Raw genomic sequence first — 25564 nt, forward strand, 5'->3', positions numbered from 1 at the left:
ATTACACGTGAATCATCAAGTATTAGTTTGAGTCGGCACTCCTCCCTCTGGGGGACAGAAACCTGGGATTGTTGTGGGAGCTGGTGAAGGAGTCTAAATTTTATTGTATAAAATACAGTCTGCTGTATTACTTCTGAAATATACACATTTCTCCCCTGCTAATACTGAGAGTACTGCTGATTGTGGGCTTCTGCTTTACCAGTCAGGCATGTCTTACTTGTATCACAATGACTAGTGTGAACTAGCAAAGGACAACACAGGGCATTTTCCTGAACAGATTATTTGAAAATCCCCACTCTGTCAATTGGGGTTCTCCAGGTTTTTGTTATTATTGGCCACTGGTTGGGAGCCAAATGACACTCAGTTGCCAACATTATAATGTGCTTCTTTACTCATTCTTTTACCCTGGCTCTTGCTTGGTTTTTCCAAGAAAATAAAAATTCTCATTTCCATCAACTGAAGCCAAAGCTGTGACATTAATTTTCCCTCTGGAAATTGACTGTACTCAACATTTCCTTGTGCATTTACATGGCATATAGTTTTATTTACATTTTTAACTAAGGTTGTACAATTGTGTTAACTACCTCAATATCCTCAATATGTCATATCCTTATAAACTGACAATCAGAAAGAGAATATCAATCCAAGCTCTGGCAATTTCCGAGTGACTATAAGGAATTGTTACTGTTAATTCTGGATAAACTAGCGCAACTTATTTGGAATTGTCCAATGGTTAGTGTGTTTGCACTTAACATTAAGTTGTCACCATGTCGAGATTAAACAAAATTGTTTCAAGAAATCATGGATGGCAAACTGTTAACTGTGCTTCTGGCAAGCTGCATTAGCCAGTGTTGAAACTGCACTGATTTGCATCTCAGTTCTAACACACAGTGAACAATAAACCTACAACCACACTTCAGATCTGCATTTGTAAAGACAGGTTAATATTAAATGCCCCCTTGTGCCCATTCCTATTTCTAGGTCCCAGTTCCTTTTAGCTAAAATGCTTTGAGATCATCTCAAGACAATGCATATTTCTTCCATCAGTGCATATTTAGAAATGACATATGATTCAGTTCGAATTGCATATGGTATAAGGACAAAGCAATTATCTTTAAAGATAGGAGAGCGGGTGGAATAGGTTAAAAAACATTGTTTGTGGTACCTCAGTTGTCCTATTCACCATCATCTGTTGCAGCATGTTTTGGAAAAAAGAGGAAAGATATTACAGATTGGCAAGAGGACAGAGAACTAAGTTGCTCACTGGAATGAATTACTTATGTTGTTATGGGGGGGGAAGCCTGACAAGCATGAGTTAGTTTTAAATTGGATGTATGCAACCCACATTCCCCTGGGCCACAAACCAGTATCCTACTCACTAGCCATTCTACTTCAACTCTTGTTTTATACTGAGAAATGATCCAATTGACATTTTAGAGATTGAAACAATGTCTTCACTGGAGTACATTTTCAAAGGCTGTAAGCGCACTGCCCCTACTAACTCCTGGGGAAAACCAAACTTTAAACTGCAACACAATTTGTGTCTCTGAAAATCTGCTGAAATTTGTCTTGCAGGTCTGCCATGCAGAAAAGAGCCTGTATTGCAGATACTGGTTTCAGCAACCATCATCATAGGAGAAGCAATCAAGTATTATTTGCATGAAACTTTTTTAAAGTAATGAAATGGATATGTCTCTTTTAACGCTACTACTGCATGCATTATACTTTACAGGCATAAACATAAGATGTTTAATATGTACATGGGAACTGTAAAGCATAAATATGATGAGAATGACGTAAGTACACCCTAAGGGAACTGCAATTGGCTACACCAGGGGTGGGCAAACTGTGCCCCTCCAGATGTCCATGGACTACAATCCCCATGAGCCCCTGCCAGCATTCGCTGGCAGGGGCTCATGGGAATTGCAGTCCCTGGACATCTGGAGGGCCACAGTTTGCCGACCCCTCGGTTACACTATACAAAATGACCCCCAGAGGCACCCACCTGGGCTACATACATCCCAGCACCATCAAGAAGCATGATTTTTTACCTTGGACTGAACATCAGCATTGTGATCATTCTGGAGCAGAAGTGCAGCTGATTTGGTGTCATCTTTCCTGGCAGCAATGTGCAAAGCGGGCAACCGTACTTTACCCTTGGTGTCGTTCTCCAGGAGGATGGCCACTGCCTGATTGTGCCCTTGCTGCAGCGCAACTGCTAGGGGAGTGAAGCCATCCTGTAGCAGCAGAATGAAAATGTTCTACATGAAGTCAGGCTCACAAAAGCCCTTTCCTAATAGCCAAGAGCTCCCACAAAAAGTCTATGAATCCACATTCTTTTTTAATCTCGGAGCAAGAAATTGAATTTCCGACATCCGCATTCACACTCCCTGGATTTCACCACACTGAGGCCTATATTCAAATACATAAGATGCTCCACTTCACATCAGAGTAATTGGCATCCTTCAGGTATTAAACTGTGTCCTATACAAGGCTGACAGAGCCTCTTGTGGCGCAGAGTGGTAAGGCAGCCGTCTGAAAGCTTTGCCCATGAGGCTGGGAGTTCAATCCCAGCAGCCGGCTCAAGGCAAGTCTCCACATGTGTCCCAGTTTCAAATGTAGCCTGGAATGGTGAAAACTAGGAAAGAAGTCCTCCAGAGTGATTATTGGTACCTTTGCTCTGAGGAGTCATGTCTCCAGTTTAAAGTACAAGAAGAGAAACCTTTAGACTTAATATGGAAGCATATGTGACTAGGATATTATTCTCAAATGTGACTCAATTCTGGAGTGAAATAAATTAGATGAAATTAAACCACACCTTTATATTAATACACTACAGATAAAGACAGAACTGTGGGCTTTGAGACTCTCTCGTGAATCATTTGCAAATTCTGTTTCTCCCAGGTTGCTTAGCAACCACCCAGGATTTCATACTCTAGCAATGCTGCAATGGTAACATGATCTCAATGCATCCCGGCAACAGAAAGGATTATTTTAGGAAGCATCATCAAATGCAATAGTATCCACTGAATGAAAGGGTAGCAAAACAGCTGCTAACAAAAGGCGAGCTTGGCTCAAGTGCAACTAAATAAATGCCATACCATTTTGAATGCCCTGTTGGGGGTTTGTTCAATACCAAGGAAGGTGTCAGATGCAAGCACTGACCAGGGACTACTTCTCATTACACAAGAGACAAAAATGGAAGAGCATTATGGACATTTACTAAATGTTTCCATGGATAAGCTGTGGTTCATTCTTGTTGATGGACTTTAGAATGTTTGATAGTACTAAAATAAGAACGGGGGGGGGGGGGCTGACATGTGAAATTAGGTTCTACAGTTCATAAGCTGCCCCTTGAAGTTAGCCTGAAAGGCAACTGGGATCCAAGGCAAGTGATGGAGTACTTTCAATTAGCAGTAATAACTAGGCGAATTCTCCATGCAGAACTTCCTTAAGGCATCATTGTTATGAATTAGATGGACATCTAGCCTGATTCTTCTTAAGTACTTATGCTCATGAAGCCTTTCTTAAGTAGGCCATTATTCTACAACAGTTGACACTGAAACGTTTGTCTTCAAGATGTGTTCCAAGTATTGAGGCCCTCAGCAAAATGCCTTCTGGTGCCTCCATGATAACTGGTCCTACACACCTCTTCTTCAGGTAGTTTCTCCACAGCTTACTCACTGTGTCCCATTTCCTCCTTGGTACCCTTCAGTTCACTCACCACCACAAGTAAACAAGAGACAACAGGGCACAAGTAATAGAGCAAGTACATTGGAACAACAGAGCACGTACATGGTCAGGGAACAATGGCCAGCAATCCTAGATGACAACAAAATGGAGGAGTCACTAGAACGGCAATGAGAAGCCATATGCCCACGAGCTGCTGCTGTTTCTCTTGTTCTCTGATAGAGAGGACTACTTGTACACAGCTCAGGAAATTACGTGCAGTGTTTTATTTATTTTATTTATAGTTGGATTTGTATAATGTCCCTCTCAGACTAGCCATCTGAGGACGGTAAACAGCAAAAGTACATATTTAAACAATAAAAATGCATAAAAGTAATTCATAAATAATTTTTAAAAGGTAAAATTGGATGCCTGCTGCCAGTCTATTAGATCTTAATTAACTCACCTAAATAACAGGGCAATGAGGCTGAAGGTGTTGGGAAGAGGGAAAGGGAGGGCAAGGGGAGGTAGGCTCAATAGATGTGGTTCTGGTTGGCCTCAACTGTAGGCCCGGTGGAAGAGCTCCATCTTGCAGGGCCAGCACAACTTGGAAACTACTGAGCTTCAAGGGGAAGAGTATTCATCGGGGGGGAAGGGAAGGTGCTATTACTGAAAGAGCTCTTCCTTAATTAATGAATGCATGAAAACATCCTGTCTGGTTGCCCCTATCTCCCTGGGTATACAATTTTGTTTTAATATGTTCTTTTCATAAAGGTGTGACCACATATATAGCCCTTTGCCTCATTTCACAAAATCTGAGTAAAATACCTCAGTAGCAGTGCTCTGGTTGGCTCCATTTTCCAGAAGATATTTCACCACTTCAATGTGATTTTCTTGAGCTGCCATATATAAAGGGGTGAAACCATTCTGGAGGAAAATATAAGAGATATGTTGTACAGTATGCATATTGAGGATACATATTCAAAAGCAAATTTGAGTGGCAATAATATATACATAATGCCATATATAAAATGTCATTCACCCCCCCCCCCAAATAAACATAAAGGCAGAAATCAAGAAAAGAAGCAACTGTTGTACTGAAAATTTCCTCACTGATAAATAAAGTTCTGCTATTTGCGCGCAACTCTGCGAAATTGGGAGCCGCATCGCCCTCCCGCCCTCCCCCCACCGGTCCACAGCCTAATAAAGGTTGCGGACCACTGGCCTAGATAATTTGCACTAGAATGTGTTTTAATTATGTCAAAAGTCCCTTTTGATCCATAAAACAGGTAAGTCCTTTTGAAGAAGATGTATTGTATGATTTTCTTTTTAAAAGATATGTAAAAAAAATCTGGCCTGCAGACATAGTCTTCACAGTTTTACTAGTAACAGCTGATTTTGCAAGGTTTTTTTTTTTAATCTTCCATAATGCTCCTCTGGTATCACAAAGGATGGAATTAAGGACAAAATTAAATCTAGCAAGCGGAAATAGACATGCGTTCCTCAACTGATAGAACAAGAGCAAAGGACGGGAAAGAAATAATTTTGAGGGATTAGCTTAATACATTCTTACAGGAGACCCTAAAGAAATTGCTAGGAGACCTTTTGATCTGACTTTTAAATGAATTTCTTTCAGCCAGTTTTCCTTGCCAAGTGTGCCTTGTATATACACATATTAGTGAAGATGGGCCATTATGCAGCTCACATCCGTGTTAGCATCTGTGACAGTTTCTTTACCCTTGAGTACAATGAGAGGCTACAATGAGAGATGACAGCCTGCTACAATTTGTTCCTATACCAAACATGCACTGTGTTGATTCTCCATTGTTCATTTTCTAAGTTAGTAAAACAAGTTAGTAAAACACACAGAAAATGGGGAATTAAAAATGTATTTATTACTTGGAGAGCTAGCTTGGTATATAATCCCATAGACTCTGTCCTTGAAAGTAGCTATTCTCATCTTCAACTGGCAAAAGGTGCCTTGTACTCTTCATCAACTTTGCCCAGACTCTTATACTCTTGACTAGAACACCTCAGAGATATAATTAACTCTCACTTCTATTTTATTGTTTTTCTCCACTGCTTAAATTTAGATGGTATATAACTTGGGGCAGAGATCTGTATTGTTTCAGATGCTCTATGAACCACCATGTACATTGGTAGATCTATTATGATTAACTAGACAAGGTAGCCGAGAGAAAACATAGGAGGGGAGAAGGCAGAACGTTCTGACATTTCCACAAGAGGAATCTTCCCCTGGACAGCCTTTGAATGTTGGCCACTTTTAGAGTCCCTTCCACATGGCGTTGCCTGCATCCCGAGGCTGTCGAGCTGTGTCAAGTTTTGACCATTTTTAACTTGTGATGAGGAAAATCGCCAAAACTGGATTTACCACCCTCCATTGCACATCCCATCAGTGAGCAACCAGGGGCAAGACCATATGGAGGGGGGAAAGGTGTGATTGTCGCATTGTCCTACCCTCACAGCTGGCCTCCCCTGAGTATTTTTTCAATGGTGTAGTCTGCGTTGCAGTGCAACCACAAAGGTAAAATACATTGTCAAAAGTAAAATAAAATCTTCTTTAAAGTGCCCATGGTCTTTTTGGGATCGGGCAGGCAAAAAACAGTCCTGTTTGTGTTTTCTGGAGGTGGGGAACGAGCTGGGAAAGAGGGAGAGAGGGCGGGTGATCAAGCATCCTTCTCCCGATCATACAGGGGTCTGAGCACTTTGTTTTTAAGCCAACCATTTACACAAAATGACTTTTTAGTCTCCAGGAACCCAGACAGAAATAAAGTCCAAAAGAATATGAATCCCCTCCCCCGCAAAAGGGGGAGGGAATGCTGTATCATTCTGGCATTTCTCCATAACAATACACCAGTGTTGATTTTTATTAAAATGCATCTGTATTATGGCATTACTACATAGGAACACAAAAGTGCCTTGGGGGGGGGGGAGAAAGAATGTTTCAGTCCACGAGAGAACTGCTGAGCTGTGATTGGTGGCTTGCTGTGATTGACAAGCCAAGGATCAAAGGGAAAAGTTCACCTTGTTTTCTTTTGCAGCCTTGTCAGGAGGCAAAAAGCCACAACGGGGCAGAAGGAAAACGTGGGAGGGGTCTCCCATGAAGAGGGCTGCAAAGGCAAGGTTTACTATCCTGCCTTTGCAAGTAGGAAGTCACTTGCATTTTAGAAGAAGAAGAAGAGGAGGAGGAAGAGGAGGAAGAAGAAGTTCTTAAATTCCGCTTTTCTCTACCCAAAGGAGTTTCAAAGCAGCTTTTACCCCTCTGTGTGGAAATGGTCTCTGTCTTATTTTGCCATGTTAAAGTTTATAAATTTGACTTGGATCCTTTGAACAAGTTCTGTATCTGCTGGATAGTATCTGCCATGGAGTTCATTTTTCTTCTGCTAAAACTTCTGTTTGTGCAACTGAACAACTGAGTGCAGTTGTACATTGAAAACAATTGATCTTCTGCATATGGTTTTTGGGTTTTTTTTTTGCAGTAGTACATGTTTGTAGTATGCTGATTTATTTTGCTGATTTATTTTAACTAGGGCAATTGCAGTTATGTAAGAAATGTGATTGATATAATAAACAAAGATTCTATAGCAAGCAAAAAAGGTGATTGCTAAGGGCATTAAATCAGCACATATTAATCTTGTATAATGGCAGGAATCTTCATTATTTAGCAGAAAGAATCTCCCCAAGCCAATCTGGTTGATGTCCCTTAGATCAGTATTTACTTCTTGATCCAGTCATTAAAAATATGAGCATTTATTATCAGAAGTCAAATCGATTTAGGGTTGCCATCTTCCAGATAGGACCTAGGGGTCTCCTGAAATTACAGTTGACATTCAGTTTATCGTATGTTTCAGCCTGCAGTTCCCCTGGAGAAAAAGATGGTGTCACAAACATAGGGTTCTGCTGCATGGAAGAAATCCCTCAATAGAAAGTCCAACACGATTCCATAGAATATGAAGGCATTCAGTCTTTACTGAAAGGATCCAAAAGGCATAACAGAAATCTCAAAGAATTGAACAGGAAGCAATTGACAGGAACAAAGAAGCACGATCTACCCAGCCTTATATAGGTCTGGGTATTTAGGCGTGAATCTTTGTTCTTTAGGCACAAACCTAGTGTCTTTCCCCAGATGCTGGGATGCTCACAGCTGACCATTTGTCACTCTCCTGTGAGCCAAGGACAGTGACTGATAAGGCCAAGTTCCCAGTGGGGGGAATGGCCTACATGTCATCCAGTTGTAAACCAAGGGCTGTGGAGAGACCAAGAAAGCAAGGGAGGGGGAAGGAGAGGGGGATTGCAGCGGACTGCTTGAACACAGAACCAACCTTCCCAGACCACCCGGGAGACAAATTATTATATAGTATGACAGATGGAACCAAAGGTCACAGGCAAAGATCAGAATAACTTCTCATATCCCTATACCAGTTTCTCATCCCTTTCTACATTCAGCATAAATCTCTTAACCTTACCTTTCTACTGAGATTCTACTTGATGTGGAAAGGGATGGGAATCCAACATAGGAATTTCAAGCAAGTAAAAATGTACAATCTCTTTAAATGCTGGGACCACCTCTTTCTACAAAATTCCATGTGGCAGCTTTGTTCTTCCCAGCAAGGTCTATCGTCAGTATGGGCTCTGATCTTTCTAGTTGTCTAGGGAGACCACCAATATTGATGCTTGGTCATGAGATGCTCAGGAAAAAGGGAGGCATATAAAATTTTAATTAAATAATCTAAGCAAATAAATGACTAAATAAATTTAACTTGCTTTAATTACAGGGCTCAAGGGGAGTAATAACTCATCAACTGCAGTTTGAATCTGGACTATAAATCAAATTAATTTCTTCTATCAAATTCTCTGGCTTTATGGCTCAAATAAATCATGTAAGAATAAGCATTAACAGGATTCTACAAGTTTTTATTTTGCATTAGGCTCAGAAGTATTTTTATGTCTATTTTTATCATTCTGCATTAGGCTCTTAAGCATCATTCTCAAAAATTTCTCATAAGAGGATTTTATCTCAACAGGAGAGATTCTGTTTGCCCACAAGGATGAGTCAAGGATGTAATATTCACCTTACCAAACAAATTCACATTTCTTTTAATGAGATAATGACCGTTTCTGCATGAAGGGGTAAAAACATGAGTGGCTTCCTGCTTGCAAATGCGGGATGGGAACTGTGCTGGGCTGGGCTGTGGAGGTACGGCAACCCAGAGTGCCACACTGAGGCCAGCAGTCCTTGACCATACTGGGTCTGACAGCAGAGAGATGACAGCTCAGGAGCATGTTGGGCCTGGCAAAGAAGGATGTTGCGCTCAGGAGCCACACTAGAGATGGTGGTGGCAGCAGAGGATGCCCAGCAGCAGTAGAGAACATCGTCAAGCTCAAGAACCACACCAGGATCCCCACCCACTGACTGGGGAGAGTTTGCCCACCCTGTGAGTACCGTAGTTCCCTACTATGCAGTTCCATAAGCCTTAATTTTCATCATTACAGCCTACTCCACTGTTACATCTGGGGCAGGCTACAATAATATGATAGAATGCCTCTCATTACAATCTGTGCCTAGCTCTCTTTATTCTCTGAGTCAGTTCTTTTGGATCAGAATTCAAGGACCAAACATCTGTTAGCATGACTGTAGACAATCCCCGGAACATTCAGTGCCACAGCAAATGTTTTGAAAAAAATAGAACTATATGCTCTCTGCTAGGATTATCTTTTATTTTTGGGATTTTCTACAAAAACAGGGCAGGGTTGTTTTTTTAAGCACTGCAAACTGGTATGGCTTCATTTTCATATTAACTACTGACATAAACTAAACACAATTAGGTGACAGAATTGCCTGTCACTTTAAAAACGAGGAAAAGTAAAAAGCAGTGTTCTAATATCTAGAGCTAAAGGAACATAACAACATTCATCAGCTTAATTAAAAGACGGTGAAGCTATAAGATGAAACTATTTGGTCACTGTTCACCTCCAATGACTTCTGGAAGGGGCCAGAATTTCAGATTGAAACAAATACAGCTAGGAAGAAGCAACACGTTCAGAATTCCTAGCAAATCATTACAACTCAAAACCAAAGCGTCAGGTTTAATTTGAGTTCACTTAAATTATCCCTGGCGCATCTGGGGGAGGGGGGAAGCCTTCAAACAGAAAGCATAGCATTCTGAAACAGCCCTAAAGTCCAACACTTCCTGTTGTAAAAATAAATCTTATATATACATGCACTCTCTCTTTTTATAATACACATCTGTAATATAAGCTCCCTGATCTGACAGCCGAGGCAAGCCTGATCTCATAAAATCTTAGAAGCTAAGCAGTGGCTAATATTTCAGTGGGACATCTCCAAGGAACACCAGGGTTATGACGCAGAGGCGGGCAATGGCAAATCACCTTTGAATGTCTCTTGCCTGAACCCTAGGCTCCCCTGGCTCTCCTGCACACATGCTATGAAATAAATAAATAAGACAAACTTGGGTTCAGTGGTGTTGTGCTTTGAGGTCAGCAAAGGACACAGGAAACAGCTAAAATGCCAAAAGCTTTGAAGCAGAGGTTAGGATTAGCGAGGGCAAGACCTAACCCCAGTTTTTTTTTTCTTTCAGCATATATCCTTCATAATTCAGTTTTCTATAAAGATTAGTCCTTATGATTCCTGTGCCAGCTCACCAAACTGGGTTTTTGTATTGGGTAATGTGGGATACAAATCTAAACAAACGTCTTCCAGATCTACTCTTATGATAACTGGACTGAGTCTTATACTTCAGTCAATCTCAATGTTCATAAAATGACTTTCCTAGGGACCAGCTAAATTGGGTTTTTTTTTGTTATCACTGCCTATGTTATTTAATGAGCGATTCTAAATTTTAGTAAAAATAAATGCCATTGATTTTTGGAGGAGAAGGGCTCAAATATGCAACCTTGCACTACCAACAGCCATGATCCTGGGACAATCACACAGTCCAATTACACTCTCTCTTGCTTTCTTCTTTTACAGCCCTGAATCCTGCCCACTCCAAGCTGCACCTGCAAAGTCTTCAAGTATTTCCCAACCCAGAGCTTGCAACCCTAACTCTAGGGTTTCACACAAAGGCTAAACATTTCCATCTGATATCTCATATCCATCCCTTTCTAACCTCCAAAATAGATCCAAGAACGATGCTTGAGAGCCCTACATTAAGAAAGAAAAGCACCAGCCCAGATTCTGCTTTGCAGTTGCAGTTTTTGGACAGCCATTAATACTAAAGTCTCCAGCCTGGACTCTGTTTCACATTTGCCAAATAAAAGAGCAAGAACACAATCCGAGAGAAGTTCCAATGAACAGCCCCCCATGAAATGAATGATTCCCCCCCCCCCGTTTGTAATCTATTCATTTCAGTGAGATATGAGCAGGAAAAATTGTCAGTGGATTGTACCTCAATGCCATAACCACTGAGCAATTGTCTGTGCATAAAATGCCTCTTAAGATTCAAAATCAGTTTCTATGGAAAGTTGAGTTCCTTAATGAATTGTTAAGTACTATTTGCCAGGATAAGAGTTTTAATTTCATACCCTAGGGATTAATTACAATGAACATAATTAAAAATGTATTTTATATAGAGAATGTGTGAATGTTTTGGAAAGTAGACTCATGTCATTAGTTATACACCTCCTTGGGCTTAGCCCCCAAATCTACAGGAATTTCCCAATATGGAGTTCGGAATCCTAGCAATATAGCTCCTGTTTTCTAGTTTCCATTTTGCCCCACAGGGCTAAATACGTGTAGGATTTTCCCCTGTGCATGACAGATTAGTCTCGACTTGATTTGCCAAAAATTAGGCATGGTCCATCTTATACAACACAGCAAAAGGACAAAAATGTCAACATACCTGAGATTGTGCATTAATATTGGCTTTTTCCTTAACAAGAACTTTGACAACCTCCGCCTGTCCAGCCAAGGATGCAATGTGTAGCGCAGTATTGCCTTTCTGTGTAGTAAAAAAGACAAAAATCCTCATTTATTTTTAATTCTATAATCCCCTTCAAAGCAGCTTACAACAAACAGCATCCCAAAACTTCACTGATTAAAACTTCTAACATTAAAAAGATATTTAAATGCTGCCCTGACTAGCCCGATCTCATTAGATCTCAGAAGCTAAGCAGGGTTGCCCCTGGTCATTATTTGGATGAGAGGCCATAAAGGAAAACCAGGGTCAGAATACAGAGGCAGGCAATGGAAAACCACTTCTGAATGTCTCTTGCCTTCAAAATCCCACCAGGGGTCGCCAAAAGTCAGCTGTTACTTGATGGAACTTTCCAACAAAACCATTAAAATGCTATCTCCAAAGACTTGCAAGAACAGAAATTAATTCTGTTCTGCAGGGCCTGCCATTTCACCAAGCTTACAGGCGGAGGCCTGAAATAACATCCATCTAATAATATCACGAAGAGCCTCTTGTGGCGCAGAGTGGTAAGGCAGCCGTCTGAAAGCTTTGCCCATAAGGCTGGGAGTTCAATCCCAGCAGCCGGCTCAAGGTTGACTCAGCCTTCCATCCTTCCGAGGTCGGTAAAATGAGTACCCAGCTTGCTGGGGGGTAAACGGTAATGACTGGGGAAGGCACTGGCAAACCACCCCGTATTGAGTCTGCCATGAAAACGCTAGAGGGCGTCACCCCAAGGGTCAGACATGACTCGGTGCTTGCACAGGGGATACCTTTACCTTTACCTTTACCTAATAATATCTCCCAATAAAGGCTGGCCTCACCACCACCTCACAGGGAAGTTCACTGCCCTAATTCCCATGCATGAGCACAAATCCGGGGCAGATGAGGTGCATGTGGCCAAATGCTCCTCTGTATGGGAACAGGAAGAGGCAGGGTAACCTGCCTGCAGCTTGGCACAAAGCCTCCAGAGCAGAAACGGTTCATTAGGAGACTATGAAAGAGCAGCTCCTGATACCGAAACTCCTGTCTAGAATATTAATTGGGGGCACGTGTATTAATATTGCTTTAATGTTGCTTTAACTTTGTATATGATGTTTTTACAAAATGTTGTCTGTTAATATGTTGATTATATTACCTTTGTAGAAGAATCCACTGCAGATCCTCTTTCCAGCAATTCCTGAACCAAGCCCACATGGCCTTCTTTGGCAGCCAAGTGTAGAGCATTGAGACCATTCTGTAAACAAAGAAACCAAGTGTGTCAATACCTACCCTTACCTTCCCATATTTTTACAACCCTTATCTATAGATCAGTGATTCTGTGTTCACTATAGCCAGCTTAAAAACAAGCCATGCCCTAAATTTAAAAGTACTTTCTGGATGAAAGACATTAATTTGGTATCAGGAAACAGCTAATACTGTTTGATGTGACACCAGCTTACCAGAACATTCAAACACATTTCTGACACCATAGCAGGCATCTTCAGTCAAGTTGTCAGGGGAGAGGAAAACATGCAAACAAAAAGATGTCTGGGAGCTCATAGGAGCTGGGCAAATCATACAATTTGTTTTTAGATTATGTTTAGCATATATTTAGGTGATATGAAGGGGACTGTGGGCCTATGATAGCTCTTGATAGACCTGTCTTTACTTCTAATAAATGAAACATCCAGTTACACAAACCTTTATGATTACAGTATTTGTTCTATTTCCAAAACTGGTATAATCAGTCTAGTTTTTCCAAGTTTTTACATCTAGGGTCTTCTCTGCACTTTTCCTTCTAGTAACTCTTTAATCTAATAGATCAAAGCAGTGGAAGAAAACTGTCTGTGCATAATTTAATATTTAATATTTTACTAATGTAAGGCTTTGCATACTGTACTAGAGTTCATCCTGGCAAACAGTGAGGGATGGGGGGGGATATACCAGTTTTCCCTATTATAATACATCCTGCCATTAGAAATAGAGAGTGAACTTTGTCTAGACTAAGATATCTGTAAGGTGCCTAAGGGAGGGGGAAAGTCCCTGGAAGCTGGCCCCTGACAGGGAAGACACCCCCTCCCCACACACACACACACTGGGTGATTGAAGATGGGACAAGACTAAAAAGATACAGGACATGCGTTGATTGCATAAATATTTATCAAACTTTGTAAAGAGTGTTAATTAGATAATAACATAATTTGGGGCATGTTATTCGATTGTCAGTCTGCAGCACAGCTCGCAACTGGTCCCTTGCCACCGGACTGACGAATCGAGAGGCACAAAGCGCCTCCCGATCCACCCCCCATCGACTGCGCTCGCAGCCGCCTGGTGGCCGCCATTCCATCACTCCCCATCGACAGGGCAGGTTGCCGCCTGCGACACCAGGCACCCCCAGCAGCCGCGGATGTCATGCCGCCGCCTGCCACACCTCACTTTGGGACCCCTCGCCGCTGCCACATGTGGCCGGGAGCGGCCTCTGGCCGCCCTGCCAAAACACCCCGCTGGTCACCCGCCGGACCACGCCGCCAGGACCGGCCGCTGGCAACCCGTTCTGGACCAGCGGCGACAGCCACCCCTTCCACCCGTGGGCCGAAGCTCGCCCGACCACACCGGAGGAGCCGCACCAAGCCCGCCAGCTGCCTCCTGCCCTCCAGCCCGCCTGCAGCCAGTTTCTCCCTGCCCTGCCAAAGACAGGTAGGCCGCGGCCCAGGGGGGGGAACACTCGCCACCGCTTCACAGACCGCCCACCGCCCGGCCTTGGGTCCATCCTCTACCCTGCTGTGCCACGAAACTCCCCAGCCCCACTAGCGCCCGCTGTCTTCAGATTACAGCGGGCTTGATTTCTAGTAAAAACATAAAACAGCATACAACCCCAAAACAATTGATGGTGGCAACAATTCACAGTCTACTTCCCCATGTGAACCCTCAACCCTTCTGAGTAGCAGTCGCCGTTGTGCTGATAGATGACCACGGCAATGTTTGGCCTCAAGGGGCTACAGATACAAAGGGGTACAAGGAATAAAAGGGGAGGGACCTTGAATCTATTGCCTGTAACTAAAAAGCAATGAATCCAGAGGGAAAAAAATGTGTGGAAGCGGGAAATTGAAGCTTTTCTTAATGTTGAGTTAAATTATGAAAATAACAACCCATTGGGTCTCTATTAAACGGACAGGACACACACACACACACACCCTTGCAGGCAGCTTGCAACCCTTATGGGAAAGGGAAAGAGGTTTCTGCCTTTTTCCACACCAGACATAGTTTTGTATACCTTTATCAGGTTATCCTGCAGTTCCCAAAGTTCTAAATTAAACAGTCTAGATCTTTGAGCCTTTCGTCCTAGGAACAGGGCCAAGAAATGGCTTCAAAGACTGAATCAGTCAAATATACGAAGTCTTGATTGAACTGCCTGAATAAAAAACAACCTGACTGAAAAAGCATCTATTATATAGGCGTAATTAATTTCAGATCCTCCTCTCCAAGGAAGTGTAGTTAGAATCACAGCAGAAGGCTCACCTTGATTTTTAAAAACCCAGTAAATCGAGAAGATTTACTTATAAACTACAGACTGTACAACTCAGCATTAAATGAATCGAGACAATGCTGCACAGATAACAGGAGAGGATCTATTCAGTTTTAATGATCAGTGGAAACACCAAAAGGTCAGCTGGGCACAATTCAACCTCTTTAGAAGAGAGGCTGGCTGGAAACCAAATGCTGTTTTATCTGATTAAATAGATCAAGGCAGTCGAAAACCACAGAGGGAAAGTCTCATGCTGATTTTCCTTGTTAACCACAGGTCAGTTTTGGAGGTCTAGATACAATGAAAAGAACCCCTTTCAGTAGCAGAACACAAGGCCCAATGTTTTTGAGCTTAAATAAAAAGCCTACTCTAGATTCTAGAGAAATAGCACTATGAACCCACAGAAAGGGAAGGACAAAAACTTGGAAGGACAAAAAAAAAAGACCAAAACTGAAGTTACTGGGAACTTCTTTGCATATTCCTTTATTACTGAGATGAGATAGCACTCCCCTAGCTAACATCAGCCTTCTAGTTGTTTATGTAGTCCTGTATGGCTGAAAGTCTACTTTTCAAAACCAGGCAAAAAGAATCACAGGTTACCATAAGTCATCATTTCTTCAAACAAAGAAGGGAAGCAAGAAATTGGAGCATGAAAAGGAGGGCAGAAGGCGCATGTAAGCCTGTGGCAGTATCACAGTCCTACAAAACTGAGAAAGTTTGGAACTAGGGTTGTCCATGGCAGCATCCGAATTGGCTGTTCCAGACACGGAGGTGGGGAGAGGAGGCACGGCTGCTGGTACATAACTCAGCACACACACCCAGGCACGGAGCTCCCCACCTGGAATGGCTGATTTGGAAACCGCCACAGTCAACACTATTTGGAACTGTGAATTTGCTTGAGGGCAGGAAGCAACCTTGCAGAGCAGTGGATACTAAATATTTATTTAAGAGTAAGATCCCTGCACCCTATTGGATCTACCTACCTATCATTGCTCTGCATGTACAGAATATTTTTTTCAGTCCTAAACGTTTAATTATATTTACAACTTTATATAGATTTGTAACAAAGGAAGCCAGGGGATCCTTCATAACCACTGGCTGTTGCTAGTATAAAATGAACAAACCGGCACTGAGCTAGTTCGGCAGATGACTACAAGCTATTCGACTCTATCTGCTCATACACAGGTTGAGCTTTCCTCTAAAAATACCCTAGGGAGTGTTTATTTACTGCCTGATGTTACGCATAAATAGCAAGGGAAACCGCAGACTTCCGTAGTTGGGATCACTGGACACCAGGTGCGTCGTGGGGGAAGATTCAATTTGCAGAAGGCAAAAGGTTGCTGGCCACACTGCCACCCACTCTGCCCAAGAGCAAAACAGCATCTTTCCCATTCAATTTTTTTAAAAAAATTAATAAAATATCCCCTGCCTATCTTCATACCTGCCCTGCAATTTAAATTGGAGCAGAGTCATTTTGCATCAACTTGGGGGATTAAATTCTGCAACAGTCTCACTGGAATTTTTTTGTGGGTAAAAACTTTGAGAATGGGTAAAATGTTCCACAATAAACTGGCCACATCCATGTTGCCCTACTGGGACATAACAATCACTGTGTGACTTTAGGCTTTCCCCCTTCCTCTGAAATACCACAAATTCTCATGGTTAGAATCCTTGCAGACTGCAAAGATGCCAAACTGCTTAAAATAAAAGTAGTGACAGCCAGACTCTCACAGGTATGTGAACACATACCTGCTCAGGGGCTCCTTGGTCCTCCCTTTCCCTCTCTCTGACACACACACACAAACTCCTTCCCTTCCATTACCCCCTGCCCTCACCCCCCTGCCTTCTTACTTGCCTGACCTCATCCCTGTTCCCTTCCCCTCCTCCTCTCCCTCCCTTCTCCCACAGATTCCTTCCTCCCTTCCACCTCCCCCCACCTAGACTCCCTCCTCCCCCCTACCCAAACTACCTGCTCCCTCCCACCTCCCCTCTACCCAGCCTCCTTGATCCTTCTCACCACCCCACCACTTACATTCAAGCCCAGCTTATCCCCTCCCCACATGTCACCCCAAAAATTGTTTTTGCTTCTGAATGAACAGGTTTTTAGGAAAACATTTTTCCCTTTTAGCTTTTTAGTGACAAAATCTGGCTACCTAATCCTTTTACCTCTGTAGATTGTCATTTTCTTCTGCCACAGTTTACAGTGAGGTGAAATGGATTACGTGTGATACATAATTTCAAGGGGGGAGTGATTGTTACCAATGGCAATAGATCTCACCACTGGACTGGAATGGCACCCCTTGCTTGAAGACTGCCAGTGAGGGGGAGCTCACCACCTCCTTAGGCAGCCTATTCCACTGCTGAACTACTCTGACTGTGAACATTTTTTCCCTGATATCTAGCCTATATCGTCCTGATATCTAGCCTATATTAGTGTATTACCCACTTCTTGCACAGCCAATTCCCCACATTTATCCAGAGCATTTGGAGTAACAGTCCAGTGGACTCTAGCTTGTTGAAACTATTTTTAACTAGCAACATTAATATTTACAACACCTATGTTCTCCCACCACTGGCCAACAGAGGGGAATCGTATGGATTTTCGGGGATGGGGTTATGTAAGCCACCTTGAGCCTTCGGGGGGAGGCGGGAGATAAATATAATAATAATAATAATAATAATAATAATAATAATAATAATAATAATAATAATAATAATAATAATAATAATAATAATAATAATAATAATAATAATAATAATTTAAAAAGCAGAAGATAAGTCACTTTAACCTCTGCAGAAAGACAATCCAAGGCTGAGATGCAAATAAAAAAAGTTTCCAGCAAAGATTAGATGTGTTTAGGGTAATGGCATTTCCAGCTCCAACAGCAAATACTGTTTAGTTCTTGGATATGCCATCTGTTTCTGTCGATGGATATAATATAGCTCTCCAACTCAAAGGTAAATTTACACTCAAAATTGTATATGGCTTAGATTATGCAGCACAGCTTTTCTCAAGCATGGAATGCCACCTCTTCCCATGACTCCAGACATCACTGGCAGAAAAGAATGAGAAAAGCAGTTTTTAACAAGTCTTTTTGATTAATCCTGCAGTCACAATGACTTTGATCTCTGTAGTAACTGTCAAGCAGTGGTCCTCTTTGTCACTCAATAGCTATTTTGTACATTACTGATGTTGCATAAAATGGTACAATGCAACATAGTAACATTTCTTTCTACCATTATTGGAAGGGGGGGGCTAAATTTACTTACACTGCCTTCAAAATCTATTAGTTAAGTCCTCAAAACATTATTTTAATTATCATAATTGAAACTGTCAGATCTAAAACTCATGAAAAAAAATCCATGAAGACACAAACATATTTATAAATGATAATATGTCATATTTATTTAGCACTTACGGTGTTCACAACACTGTATACACATTATTTTGTAATCCTGACAGCAACCCTATGAGGTAGACCAACTATTGAAAATGAGAAATAAGGTTGTCCTAAAGCCACCCAAGGAATATAGACTAAATTTCTCTTAGCTGCCTTAAGTTCCCTGTTAGTCACATCATTATCTTCTTCAGTCGGGAAATGAATAAAATAAGTATATGCCATACATCTCTATAAGAAGGGACAAAAGTATACCAGTAAAGGACAACTGAGGAACAAAAGAGGCCGAAGTGTTACTTCCCATCTTCAATTTCAAGCTTTTTGATATACGGTCCCATTAAGAGATCTGAGGTATTTTCATTCCATGTCAGTACATATTATTAACAAAAGGCCATTATTTTGGGGATAGTGGGTTTGAATAATAAATATGGTCTTGCCCTATAATGTGGTGAACACAGCACTATTCATTACGAATTCAGTGTTAAGTGTTTAACTGTCTCATTTTCAAACTGAATGTCTGCATGTGGAATCCGAGTGTGCCAAACTTTGGAAAAAGGCAATAAATGGTTGGAACACACTCCACGTCCCTCAGCCACTCCCCTCTACCCCGACAGTGGGAGCTGCAAATGCATCTGCAGGACAGGAAAATGACCGCAAGGAGATGAAAAGAAGCTTAAGCCTCCACTTTCCCTGGAAGTAACATGGCTGAGAACAGTAACAGCTTCCCTCCCACCAGCACCAAGACAATGGTCACTACAGGGTCACAGGGAGGCGAAGTCTCCCCTCCCCAGGGAAATAGTCCTGGGTAGTGGTGGGAGAGATCCCAGTTCTATCTCCAAGCAACGGATGAATTTCAGGGAAGAAGGAATGGGACAAGACGTCATAACAACCCAGATCGCATTCCTCCTTCCCTCCCAGTGAGGTTGAATGGGATCACTTACCTGGTTACATGTATTGATGTCTATTCCTCCCTTTAGGTATTCCACCACTTTGTCCAGGTTGCCAGCTCGGGCAGCTCTGAGGAAGCTTGCATTGCTGTCAGACTGTGAAAAGAAAGAGTGAAAGGCAACTGTTTAATGTTTGCCTCGAAAGTGGATATGACTAAAAGAAAAGCCTTCATACTTTTGCTACTGAGGCTTAAAACAACTGACATAGTTTGTCAGGCACTTCTCACCTAGAGGCAGTGCAGAAAGGCAAGAAACGCTCTACCATGTGTTCACATAACTTCTTGTGAAGGCGATCATCAACCACTCCCCCCAAGGTATGAGAGAAATTATGCCGCACATCAACACCTATCTGTCATGCAAGTAAGCCAGAGAAGGTTAATATTAAAATAAGCAGATTCGTGCACACCTTACCAGTGGTCATGTGTGCATTATAATAAATTACAGTTTGGGAAACTATTTAAATCAATCACCTAAAGCAGGGGTAGTCAACCTGTGGTCCTCCAGATGTCCATGGACTACAATTCCCATGAGCCCCTGCCAGCATTTGCTGGCAGGGGCTCATGGGAATTGTAGTCCATGGACATCTGGAAGACCACAGGTTGACTACCCCTGACCTAAAGCACAAAGGAAGCAACGATTTTGCTTGAAATATCAGAGACATATTGATGAAGAGCCAGTTTATTACAGATGGATCCAGTGAATGCCTAGCTTTTTGCTGGGGAGCGGGGGCACTGTTACTTTTAATAGTTCAGTCATATTCATACTGACACTGCTGTCTAAGTTCATTCATTCATTCACTCCAGTGGGCTGGAGAAACTCTACACTGTATTGTACTATAAAGCTGCTTGGACTGCTAGCCTCAATCATTTTCAGTACCTTACCCTAGAGCGGCCTAAGCTCGCCTGATCTTTTTGGATCTCAGAAGCTAACCAGGCTTGGCTCTAATTACTATTTGGACGGGAGACCACGCAGGAGGGTTGTTACACAGGGGCAGTCAATGGCAAACCGCCTCTGGATGTCTCTTGCCTTGAAAACCATATATGGTCACCTTAGGTTGATCTTGACACAAGCACACCTCAAAAAGAACCCGAAATGAGTCAACAGCACACAGCCTCTCACCGAGTTTCAGCTAGGCTTTCTTTCTCATCAGTCTCAAAGTTCTGCTCCTGCCAACCCTCTCACTCAGCTCTCTTGCCTTCTCCACATCCCTCAATTCCAAGTGTCACAGAAAGCTCCCTGTCTATTCTCCCTAGTTTCTTTCACCCATTTTAATCACCCCTGTGCCTTTGGCATTCTTCTTTCCTTGGCCTCCTTGTGTTCTGTTCACAAGATCCTCAGTTTCCTTACTTCTGTACCCTTTCTGCCTACAACCCCTCCCACAGCATGCGAGAGCTTATTTGTAATCTGACCTTTTACTTTTTTTAACAGAGCTACACATTGTGGGGTGGCTCCATTTTACTCAACTATTACAATGTCCATCTGTTCTATTTGTCCAATGGCTCTCAACATTTCTAAGTGATTATTATTGATAAACAAAAAAAACAAAACAGCTGTTTGATGGATAAAGTGGACATCCAAAAGGTGTGATTGGTCATATATATATGGTGTCATAGAATGATAATAATTCTTCTTTTTTTCTCCAGAAAAATTGATTTGGTATCTCAGCAAGCCTAAGAGAATCTCTGTCATACAGAAATATACACTGATAAGCAAGCAGATCTGCAAGTCCCTTCCTTATCCACCTTGCCAGCTAATATTGTTTACAGCAGAGAGGGAAACATGAATGGCACTGTTAATGGAGTTAAATAATGAGATTATGTAAGAATTGTGGAAGGTACATCAGACAAAGTCACTGAGATGTGGTCATTACAATGTCTGACCTAGATGTGGGTTCCCCATTATGAAGAAAGGTGGGGAACAAACAAATAAGTTTTGACCATTTGTCCCTACGGTGTGTGGAAAGTGCCACCAAGACACAGCTGGTTTATCACAATCACGTAGGGTCTTCAAGGCAAGTGACATTCAGAAGTGATTTGCCATTGCTTGACTCCTCATCACCCTCTGCTATTCCTTGGAACAGTGGTCCCCAACCTTTTTATCACCGGGGACCACTCAACGCTTGACAATTTTACTGAGGCCCGGTGGGGGGGGGTAGTTTACTCCTCTACTCTCAAGCACTGCCCTAACGCTCTCTGATCGCTATGGTAATGTTTAAACATCCCTTCAAAATAAGATACAGACATGCCACAACAATGAACATAAGGAACATTTTATTTTCATGGAAATTTTAACTCATGACAATGACAAATCAATGGGAACCCTGAGCTTGTTTCTCTGCAACGAGATAGTCCCATCTGGGAGTGATGGGAGATAATGACACCCGAAGTGTGTTGTAAAGGGCCGGGGTGGGGTGAAGTAAAGGGCCGGGGGGGGGGGGGAGAAGAAGGCGTCCTTCGAGGCTCACCTCCAATTAGTTGACGGACCACATGTGGTCTGCGGCCCACAGGTTGGGGATCGCTACCTTGGAGGTCTCCCCTTTAAATATTGACCCGGACCAACCCAGCTTAGCTTCTGACATCTGACGAGATCAGACTAACCTGGGTTATCCAGATCCAGGTACACCTATGGCAGAGGAGTACACATGGTACATGGAGAATATTTCATGGTCTGTTTTCACCAGATTGAAAGTCACAGACACCAAAGGAAATTTTTTGTGGATCTGGCCCAACTCCGCCCACACTGATGTTGAGAAGATATATGAAGTCTGATTTTCAATTCTCCTTTAAAAAGTTACATAACCTAGGCCCATGTCCTAACGAAAGCAATACCATAAAAGCTGCACTTTCCTTAAATGTATAAATCCAATTTTTATTAACTTTAGCATTGCCTCTTTTTAATATGAGTTTTTATTTTAACTCACTGGGCCATAACAAACAAGGCCATTTTGAGCATACTTTTAACCTCATTAGCCTCATTAACACTTGTCACACCACAACAAATCAAAATAATAGCACTGAGCCACATTTCACTCTAACCCAGATGGAAGCCATTAGCTCTGTTGGACCCTAATATCCTTATGAATTAATTTAAAGCAAACCATAACACATATTACATACTCTTTAATGTCAAGAAAACAGACCATCTGACTGAGTGCACTGCAGGGTGGAGAGAAGGAAACACAGAAAATCGCACCATCAAAGCCTTTTTTCTAACTTTCATCTCAGCCAGTGAAGCACAGTAAGGATGACACAGCAGCAGTGTCACTGGAAAGAGATCTGATCTAGAGCCAAAGGAGAGTTTGTGCAATGCAGCAGAATCTTTATAGCAAAAACAGGTATACTGAAGTCTATGCTATGAGCCCTAAAACATTCTAATCTGTTGAATCTTCTGGGCTATGCTCCAGTCTACAGCAAATTTCTTTTCTGATTCCAGGCAAATTCCAGGCTTGTAAAAAAATTATTTACATTATCGCGCAGTTCTTTGTTGGCTAATGCTGGTTGCCTTGAATTGTGCACCACACAGTCGTGTGGCTAGACACTGTATTGAAAATTGTGCTCCATACACAATTGTGCTCCATACACAAGCTGTTATTTGTCTAAAATTCAATCCTGAAAAGTCCAGGCAAATGTTTTCTGTTTCCATTTTGCCAACATATTTAAATCAAATGTATGATGTTCCTCAGCTTCAAGCACCATTTGGCAACAGAATGGCAAACATCTTTAGTCACTACAAACAAATTGACTAAGAAGGGGCTGTATTTTTCCAGTTGCCCTAATACCACCATTTTCCCCAATACAAATTGTACAGCATAAATTAACAAACCATTATTAGCCAAGCATATCAATATACCCACAGCAGCAAAGCTTGTGACACTTTAGTAATGGCAAAGCCGCATATCACCAGTATGCTACGTGAGTGCAGGAAAGATTCTTTCCAAAATCTGGGAACAATAATCAGCAACCATTTCCTTATCACTATCATCCCTGAAAATAAATTCCTGCTTTCAATTTCAGTCCATCCCCCCAGCATACCCAACCATAACAAAAAACCCTACCTAAGCAACCTAGCTGCACTCCACTTGTGGCAGATTAAGCACATACACCAGTTTGGTGTAGTGGTTAGGAGTGCGGACTTCTAATCTAGCATGCCAGGTTCAATTCTGCGCTCCCCCACATGCAGCCAGCTGGGTGACCTTGGGCTTGCCAGGGCACTGATAAAACTGTTCTGACCAAGCAGTGATATCAGGGCTCTCTCAGCCTCACCCACCTCACAGGGTGCCTGTTGTGGGGAGAGGAAAGGGAAGGCTGCTTTGAGTCTCCTTCGGGTAGAGAAAAGTGACATATAAGAAACAACACTTCTTCTTCTACCAGCACATACACATATATAGTCTTAATGGTAGCCCCTGCGAACACCCATCCCTATCCAATATTACCTATCTGCCACATATAGTGTTCAGTACCATTCTTTAGTGCTCCAAAACTCCTTGAAGAGTCTGCATAGCCTACCTCAGTTTCCATCGTCTCAGTATCATAAATGTCAATTGGGTACTTCTGTAAACTATTTTTGTCACTGAAATATAGGAGATTAAGATAGCTAGAGCTCCACTGGCATTGCTTTCCCTCTTTAACGATGATGCATGGAAATGAGCTTGCCACATTCATGTATGTTTGCAGAGGCAGAGGTGAGGGGCCAGCTCTGAGGTGATAGCAGGAAAAGGCTTAGTACTACTGGGAGGGTTGGGTGGGAATGGGTCTTAATGTTTTTATTGTTATGTATTGTAATCATGCTTTAATTATGGTTTTAATTCTTGCAAGCCACCCTGAGCCCACCTTTAGGGCAGGGTAAAAATCAAAATAAATAAAATAACTAATGCTAGTGAAAGCTGGCAGAAGTCAAGATCAGATTTGTTTTGACTCTGTATGTGGAGAAGAAAACAATCCGGAAATAAGCTAGGACTAAGAATCATGATACAGGGTCTGAATGCAACACCAAACCATGGTTTAGAGTAGAGTAGATTAATACATCAGGTTCATATCCTGGTTGACAATGCTCTAATTAACCACAGTTAGTGTGAAGGTGCAGATTCAGACAATCAATTAATCAAACTATGGTTCTGTGTTATGCCTGACCCCACCCATAGCCTTATAGTGAAAGCTTCCCAAAATGCTGGCTACTAATTATAATTCACTTGCTAACCAATATGTAGCCATATACAACATGTACACAGCCACTGCCCATGCCAGTGGCCACCACACCGAATATGAATACTAGGGCCCAACATTACCTTCAGTAATACCCCCTAACAGGATTTAAGGCTTCCTGCTGTCTCTACAGATCACTTTTTCATGTCTTCTCCAGAGAAAGTAAGTACTGCTTTCTATAAATTATTTAATTACTTCTTTCTGTATATTATTTCTGCCTTGAAACTGCATTCATAAAGTCATCTCTTGGCTTTTTCAAACCTTTATGTGCCCTGTATGGTCAAATCAGGATTAGGGCTCATTTCTTCTCTAGTCACAAAGCAGTGCCCATAGAAAAAAAGCAAAAAAGTGTCCTTAATCCACCTTAACTTGTTTATCTCTTGCTGTGTGTATAATGCTGGGGTCAGCCAAGACGTAAAGATCCTTGGAATGTCTTACATGTCCACTGGCTTTGGCACTGAAGATACAGCCTTATATTTAAGTCCTATTAATTTTCAGGTTGCGTACTAAGAACTCAGATCATATTACCCACGTCACCTTCTCATTTCTACCAAGCAAAAGAAAATATATTATATACTGTGAAAATGCGAAATTGATAGGTAATTTAAAATATCTCCTTTCACTTTCAGAATAAATGTAATGGTTAAAGCTGTCTCTGGCATGAGACTGCACAGGGGATTTATTATTACTCACCTTTGAAAACCGTGGGTTGGATCCTAACAGATTTTTTTGTTGGCAAAAATAAGGGCCCCCCTTTAGTCACTGAAAAAGCTACACTGGAGACACATGAGGATGAAAGTCATGCAGAATAGGATCTGCAATGAAGATGGAGGAGTGATCAGATTGAAAAGCTGATGGAATCCAACCAATTTTTTTTTAAAGCATGACATAGCATCCTCAAAAATAC

The 25564-nt window shown here is 41.9% G+C and overlaps 1 protein-coding gene across 50 annotated transcripts in view; it reads right to left on the reverse strand.

The window, feature by feature from the left end:
* Nucleotides 1-25564, reverse strand: part of ANK2 (ankyrin 2) — a 331669-nt gene that overhangs the window by 110028 nt on the left and 196077 nt on the right. For 47 of the 50 annotated variants that reach the window (XM_077300524.1, XM_077300529.1, XM_077300531.1 and 44 more), the window contains 6 exons: nt 19451-19552; nt 12742-12840; nt 11553-11651; nt 4498-4596; nt 2052-2237; nt 1166-1189 (listed from right to left, as the gene is read on the reverse strand). In XM_077300524.1, coding sequence (XP_077156639.1) covers nt 1166-1189; nt 2052-2237; nt 4498-4596; nt 11553-11651; nt 12742-12840; nt 19451-19552 — 609 coding nt within the window. The remainder of the gene's footprint in view (nt 1-1165; nt 1190-2051; nt 2238-4497; nt 4597-11552; nt 11652-12741; nt 12841-19450; nt 19553-25564) is intronic. The other 3 variants (XM_077300516.1, XM_077300535.1, XM_077300562.1) reach the window with 1 other exon arrangement.

Source organism: Paroedura picta, chromosome 10 (genome assembly GCF_049243985.1).
Source record: "Paroedura picta isolate Pp20150507F chromosome 10, Ppicta_v3.0, whole genome shotgun sequence".
Taxonomy (NCBI): Eukaryota; Metazoa; Chordata; class Lepidosauria; order Squamata; family Gekkonidae; genus Paroedura; species Paroedura picta.